The 7,627-nt window shown below is 46.4% G+C and overlaps 1 gene segment (V, D, J or C); it reads left to right on the top strand.

Moving 5' to 3' along the window:
* The first annotated feature begins 874 nt into the window (after positions 1-874).
* On the top strand, positions 875-4,505 carry LOC102388151. The segment is given in 5 exon segments: positions 875-932; positions 1,086-1,388; positions 1,966-2,295; positions 3,200-3,523; positions 3,961-4,505. Coding segments are annotated over 5 exon segments (1,413 nt in total).
* The last annotated feature ends 3,122 nt before the right edge of the window (positions 4,506-7,627 follow it).

The raw sequence follows: 7,627 nt of genomic DNA, 5'->3' as shown, positions 1-7,627 counted from the left end.
AGACAGCTCTGAGATGTTGAGTAAAGGATGATAGAGAGAGACAGGGCTTTGCCTGGGGTTGGATGGAAGAAAGGATGGATGCATTGGTGGACACACAAGATGTTTGGGGATGGAAAAACAGATAGGCAGCAAGGTTTGTGATGTGGATGGGTGGGATGAGAGAAGGCTTGATATATTGATGTAAGACTGGGCTAGAGAAACCTAGAGCTCTAGGCAGTCCGCTCCACATCATTAATGAGTTGCAGCACAAGTCCATAGTATCGTCCAGAGGGCAGAGTGCCTAATTGGGACTCAGAGCCCTTGGCTTGTATGTCTAGCCCTGCTTGTGCCCTTCTGCATGACCTCAAGAAGCCTCTCTCTGTCTCTGGGCCTTAAATCCCTCTCCTAACCTTTGCCTGTTTGGATTAGCAGTTCCTTAAGTAAAGGGGCTGTGTCTTCATGTGCCTGGGAAGCATCTGATTCAAGGTGGACGATACGGCACAGATTCCCATTTCTGGTGCACCTATTATGGTGTCTGACTGTCCAAGTTGAAACCTTAGTTGGGGTTTGGTAATCACTGGATGGTATGATAGGACCTGCCTTTAAGTCAGGGGGTTGGGTGCACCCCAGTATCAACCTCAGGCTTTTAAGAGAAAGAAGAATATCTTGCAAGTGTGAAACTATTGTCATGAGATGATACCTAATGCTACCTTCTGGCTCATATTCTCATAGGGTATTTTTAAGCACGAGTGGTGGAAATTTTAACAGCAGCCAGGCATTTTTATGTCTCAGTCATGCTTGAAATGGAGCACAGGCCAACCATGCGAGATGAAAAAAAACCCATGTAGAAGTGCTATTAGAGAAAAGAGAATCCCAGGGGGATACAGAGATCTTGATGTATGCCAGATCAAGAAATGTTCATAGTGAACTCAGGAGGAATGACCCAGAACTGGGTGAGGGGCCCAGTGGGGTGGGACTCTCCACTGGCACCTAGCCCCGATCCCCATGCCCCGGTGCAGCACTAGAGGGTGCCGTGATGCTGGGTACAGTAATAGGTGCTCCACTGGGCTGATATGTCACCTCCTTGCTTCTCTCTCTCTTTACAGGTAACAAGTCCCCGGCTGTCTTCCCCATGACTCCCTGTTGCAAAAGCTCTCCTACATCCTCCCAGGTTGCCTTGGGTTGTCTTGTCAGTGGCTACTTCCCAGAGCCTGTCACAGTACAGTGGAAAAAAGGATCAAGCACAGTTTCCTCTGGCATCACAACCTCCTCCTCTGAATGGGACTCATCTAATGGGCTCTACATCATGAGCAGCCAGCTAACTGTCCCAGCTGACAGCTGGATGTCCCAGAAGTACCAGTGCACTGTGAAGCATCAGGCAACAGCATTCCAAACCACCATGGATGTTGGTAGGTGCTGGACTGGGTTCTCTGGGATGCTTCTGGAGCCATGGCTGTGAAGTGATGGAGGGAGGGATGGTTGGAGAAAAGTAGATACTATGGAAAGTTTGATGAACAGTAAGATCTCATGGAGAAAATGACACCATGGAAAGACAGAGAGAGGGTCAAAGTGATGGATAGATAGATGAAGGCACCACGGATAAGATGAGAGGAGGGATGAAAAAGGTATGGAAAAAGATAGAAAACAGAGAAGGAAAGAGGGACCATTTTGTAGTGGAGGAAGGGGTTGGAGGCTCATAGAGGGTGTTCTCCAGCAAGTTGGGGAGGAGAGAGAAGGGGGTCTGTCAGGGTAGGGCGTTCTGAAAGTCCCTGGTAGAGCTGTTGAGGGAAACTGTGAGCTGGTTTATACTTTTGAATGAGTAATCTTTATTTCCTCTATGGTTAGACCGATTAGTGAGACATAAAGAAGACTGTGGGATGAGGTGCCAGTGTAGGACCCATCTGAGGTTGTTATCGTGGGACTCGTGATCTGTAGCTAATGGCTCTGTGACTGTGTTTTCACTTCTCTCTTACTCTGTGTTTTTAGAATGCCCTCCAATACCGGTTCCACTCCAGGTGAACCTGTTGACCCCCCCCTGTGAGGGTGGCTCTTCCCCAGTGCTGGAACTGATTTGCCTTCTTTGGGACTTCACGCCAAATGAAGCCAAGGTGGAGTGGCTCGTGAATGGAATCAAGAAGGACCTTCCTGGCACAGTCTACTCCTCCGCAGAGGGCACAAATGGCTTGTTCATGGGCCAGAGCCGAGTGAACATCTCTAGGGAGAGCTGGAATAAGGAGGATGTTTACACGTGCAAAGTGTCCCATCCTGCCTTGACCACAGGCTATGAGATGAGAAATGCAAGCAAGTGCAATACCGGTAAGTCAGAAACAAGCATTGGCTAAAGGTAGTGGAGATGGACTGTACAGACTGTGGTGATGAGTGACATGGAAATGGTGAAGAGAGCTTGAAACATCATCCATGATGTGCTTGGGATGTAAGATGGAACTGGCACAGACTTAATCTACAGAATGGGGGTGGGTGCAGGGAGGGAGGACAGAGGGGTTCTGTGAGAGTGGGGTTTCCTGGGTCTATTCCAGGGCCAGGACAGGGTAGTAGGGCATAGTGGGATAAGGCAGCCACTACTACTCAACTAACAGAATATAAAGTCTATATATATCACTCAGAGGATATAGAGAGCCAATTCATTCTGAAACGCCTCTGGTGTCCACATAGCAAAGGTGATTTGGGAAACCTCAGCCAAACTTCCTGATGTCCCATGCAAAGACCTGCCTTCCCCATTGGGTGAGAGTGAGTTCCCTCAGCATTATAAGGGGGCCCAGTACCCAGCCCCCAGATCACTCTCATCTTATTCACTCCTTAGTCTGTTCCACAGATGTCCCTTGATAATGGTATCCCTGGAGGAATGGCATGTGGTTATCACCTTACTTCTATTGAGTGTGTTCTCAGCCCAATGCTTCATTCCCTGACCTTCCTTAGTTAGCCATCAAACCAAGGCAGTAGACTTTCTACTTTCCTTTTCCCTGGAGGACCTCTGCATGGACCCAAAAGCCACTATCACTGTTTGAGAGCTCTCTTGTAGAGGGACCCAGGCATCTGAATCCCTCAGTTGTACTTGGAATACCACTGCCCATGCCAATGCATTCACTTTACGTAAGCCATGGCTATCACTCCACTGTACCACAGGCTGGTGGTTTCCACCTTTTACCCACTGACTATTTATAAAACCCAGCCCTCAATTCCATCTCCTGCCCCCCAGCAGATCGTTGTGACCCAAGACCAGTGGAAGTATTCCTCTATCCCCCTTCCCTGAAGGACATCTTTGTAGCACATAACACCACCATCACTTGCTTGGTCACCAACCTGGAGACACCAAGCAACTTGGAAATCTCCTGGAGCCGGGGAAGTACGGGCACCTTGGATGTGGTGACTGGCCAGCCAGTTCAGCAACAAAATAGCACCTACAGTGTGACCAGCATCCTGCGGGTGTGCGCAGAGGAATGGAAGTCTGGGGAGGAATTCACCTGTACAGTGAAGCACCCGGGCATCCCATCAGCCATCACCAAATCCATCCACAAGACCAAAGGTATGTGGAGGGGGGGTGGGGGGTTACCAACTCTACTCCAGCCCCTGTGTCAGGGGTATATGATATGGGGCCTGTGTCTTCAGGACATGCTTACTCTGATGCATATCCAGGCAGTGGAACTGCATTAAAAAAAAAATTGTGATGTAGGGTTAAGTGTTAAAATATAGATGTAGTGAAAGAGATGGAGAGTAAGGACTTCTGGGTATGTCCTTGGAGTTGGGGAAGGGAGTGGGTTAGGACTTGGGTGGCAGAATCTGGAGATCTGGGTTTTATCCCTCATGTTAGAGGAGAGTGGGGTTTATTCACTGGAAGAAGGAGGCTATGGGAGAGAGGACTCCTAGGTTCTATTTCCTGGTGTAGGATGCATTAGGTAAGAGGTACCAGGACTTCCATATTGGACCCCTGATCATTAATTCTTGCTTGTTTTGACCTGGCAGCCACCAATCTACAGGCTCCTTCAGTCTACATCTACCCTCCTTCTGCTGATGAGCTGTCCCTGCAGGAGGTAGCTACTCTGACCTGCCTGGCTAAGGGCTTCCGCCCCAGTGACATCCTGGTAACATGGACCCAGCAGGGCCGGCCCGTGTCCCAGGAAACTTTCATCAATGTTGGACCCGTCCAGGACACTGCAGAGAAGGAGATGAACTACTTCATCTACAGCAAGCTCAGTGTCCTGACCAATGAGTGGCAGCGGGGAGACATCTTTGCCTGTGTAGTGGGTCATGAAAGCCTCCCAATGACCTTTGTCCAGAAGAGTGTGGACAAAGCCTCTGGTAAACCCACCGCTGTCAACGTCTCTGTAGTTTTGTCTGACACTGAAATCACCTGCTACTGAGGGGATAGAGCCCTGCAAGCCTTGTGTCTACTTGTGCAAGCCTTGTGTAAACTACATGCCATGTAGTTTATATATAAAGCTGAGGGATTTCTGGTGAACAGAGCCTGGCTGTATGTGTTGTATGTTAAAATAAAAGAGCAACTGTCTAGAGCTTGTTTTCAGTAGGATGTCATATTCTGACATGGTCTGTCTCTCAATCTCTCCATCTTGTTCATCCCTTCTTCCTTTCTTCTCCAGGAAACAGCCAACATATCTTCTTTATCACACCACCAGTGAGTGAAAGGTGAAGCTAGGCTAGTTCAAAAGATCATGGAAAGGCAAATTTCTGACAATTATTGGGGAAAAGACTGGAAAGGGAATGGATGAATTCTCCATTTCTTGAAGTCCTTCAACCAAGAATAACTGTTCTTTTGGAAGCTGTCTTAGCTGAACACTAGGTTTTAGGCTGAATGTAGGGGTAACTGGAAGGAATTTCATGTCTGGTGTTATACAGTGAGTCAGATGAGAGAGCCAACTTGTCTTTTCTGCTTTTTCTTCTGTGAATGAATCAATGAAAGATTCAAAGTCAAGAAGGCCAAGTTAAGTATCAAATATCTAGTGACTGAGTACTGGGTTACCAAGTTCTCCATCAGTAGAACTGATCTGCACAGGAGTTTACTGTCCCTGGTCTATCAGGACACTGGGATTTTCACTATAGTGGGACTTGTCCTCTGTTATGCTTTAGGGGACCTGACCTTGTTGGAGTTCAAAGGGCAAGATTTTTCAGAGAGTCCTTAGGGGTTCCAAGTAATAGCAAGTGTTTTCTCAAGCTTGTGGCTTTGGGCATTTCATGTTTGGATGGGCACAATGGCCTTCAAAACTAGTCTGGCCAGCTGTGGGGCACAGGATTGGGAATTACACTAGAGAGTCCTGCTTTGATTTATGGTTGAGCTCCACTACATTCCTCAGAAATAGTTGGACAGTTCTTATCTGGGCTGATATTCTAGGAGAGTTGGGGCCACTTTGGGAAAATGTCATATCTAGAGAATCCTGTTGACCAAGAATCCACCATATCTTCAAAGGGAATCTACCACTGCTCTTGCAAAGTTATCACTGATGGGGAACATGAAGTACCAAGCTAAATTTGTAGAGTCCTTGGTACCCTGGGCCCCTGGGCTGGGGTTGCTGTGGACTAGTGCCATATAAAGACCTGTAATAATGGGTGGGATAACTTGGATTCCAGCTGTGAGAATGGAGGTAGCAGTACTTGTATCACTTGAGAAGGGGCATCAAGGCTGCAGTAGTTCCCAAGTCTTCCTTCTATTGCATCACCATCCACAATGGAGGTTGACACACAAGCACACACAAAAAAGACCATTTCTTTCCCAAAGATCTGAAACTCTAAACAGATAAAAGGAATTAAAGAACTGCTTTCATCCCCACTACAGAGGGAATGAAGGTGTCTACTGTTTAATTAAAGTCACTCTATTTAGGTCAGAGATGAGGAAGGCACTTCCTCATTGGAAATTCATCCTTATCCTGAGGTCTGTCAAGGTCTAGACATTAAGGTGGGAGGTTCAAGGAGCCCTGTGGTTGAGTTGGTCCAAAAGAAAGTTGAGGGATGATTTGGTTATGGCCTAGAAGTGCCCACAAGATGAGGGAGTTTTTGTGAGAACAAACTCATCTAGAGTACAGCCAAAAGATCTGGAAGGGGAAGAGTTGGAAATCCAATTCAGACTGGAAAGAAAGCACAGGTTTTCACTGGAGGGAATAAAGAAATAAAATAATTTACCTGGACATATTGTGAATACCCCATCATTTGAAGCTTTCATATTATGATTAGTGGTCCTTGTGAACAGTGCTCTGGATCATCCAGGAGAGTTGAATGTGAGGCCTTTGGTTCCTGAGAGTGAGGGCTTTCAGCTCTCATGAAGCAGGATGTCAGAAGTGATGATCCCATTTGGGGCGTTTTCCTTCTTGAAATCTAAACCTCAATTGACAGAATGTGTTATTGGCAGCACCAGGCATAGAAGTAAAATTTTCTCATAGCCAAGGTTCCCAGTTTCCTGGCTTTCAGAGACATATCAACCAGCACATTCCCCAACCTAAATGGACAGCAATGGAAGTTGGATGGATCTTTGTATGCTTTGTATGAACATATTTGAGAAATCCTTATGGTGTTTCCCAGTGGGGGTGATGCAAAGGCTCTACCACTTTTGGAAAGCTTGGGACTATGGACTAGGGAACTGCACAGCTCATGGAAACTGGTTCCCATTGGAGCCCAGGCCCACAGTGAGTGAAAGAGGCTCCTACTGAGCAGTATGTTAGGAAGTTCTCAACTAATACCCCGTGGGTAGAGGAGCTTGGGACAAAATATAGCTATATGGTTCTGGAAGGGGCTTCCTGAGTTATTGCTGTTCCCTGCTATCATGGCAACATCATCATTCTAGCTCATTGATACAATTAATCTTCATATTGCAATTAGGTGAGCTTTTTTATACCTGTGCTCATTTTACCTAGGATGTTCCCAATTTCCCTCTTCCAATGGTTTGGAACTTCCTCCTACTTTCTTGGCTAAATTTATTCATGGAGGGTTGGTCTCCATGTGTTCTTGCACCAACATTATCCTTTACAGTCCAAGACCTTTGATTCTCCTAAGAAAGCTTCACCATTTTTAGATGTGATAATATCTCTTCTCTAAACCTGTTCCATGTTTCAGTTTATCTTTCTGGAACAGAGTGCCTAGAATTGTGCACCATATTCAAGATGAAGTCTTAGCAGTGTCCTCAACAATGGCATGAGTACTTCTCCATCTTTGCTAGAAATACATTGCCTGCTTCATTCTAGGATTACACTGGTCTTTCAAAAACGGTTTACGGAACTGACTGTGGATGCCTTTCCTCCTGTGGAAGAATGTTGTGTGGATGAGTTGATTTTTGTTTTGGAGTGTGGTTCATAGTTTGGCAAGTTGTGGGTTTTGATTGTCCAATTTCTATGCTTACAGTAACAGAATAGGGTCTATGGAAGAAGAGGGGCTAGAACCCAGGTGTCCTGGTCTTTAGTTACTTTTGGGAAGCTGCATCCATGATGTCATCAGAGATGCTGTCTATCTCACAACAAAGGAACTTTTGAGGGGGGCTGTGATCTTGCCTACTGCTAGGGATATTTTTCCATTGTGGATTCAGTTCAAAGTGACTGGGAAATCATTGCTGTTTGCTGCCTTTGGGTAATGTGGTCAAGGAAGGGTTTGTATTGCCACTGGGATTTTTAAATGACCACAAGACAGTAAG

The sequence above is a fragment of the Alligator sinensis genome, unplaced genomic scaffold, assembly GCF_000455745.1.
Source record: "Alligator sinensis unplaced genomic scaffold, ASM45574v1 scaffold1614_1, whole genome shotgun sequence".
In the NCBI taxonomy this organism is placed as follows: Eukaryota; Metazoa; Chordata; order Crocodylia; family Alligatoridae; genus Alligator; species Alligator sinensis.
This window is presented reverse-complemented; position numbering and strand designations above follow the sequence as displayed.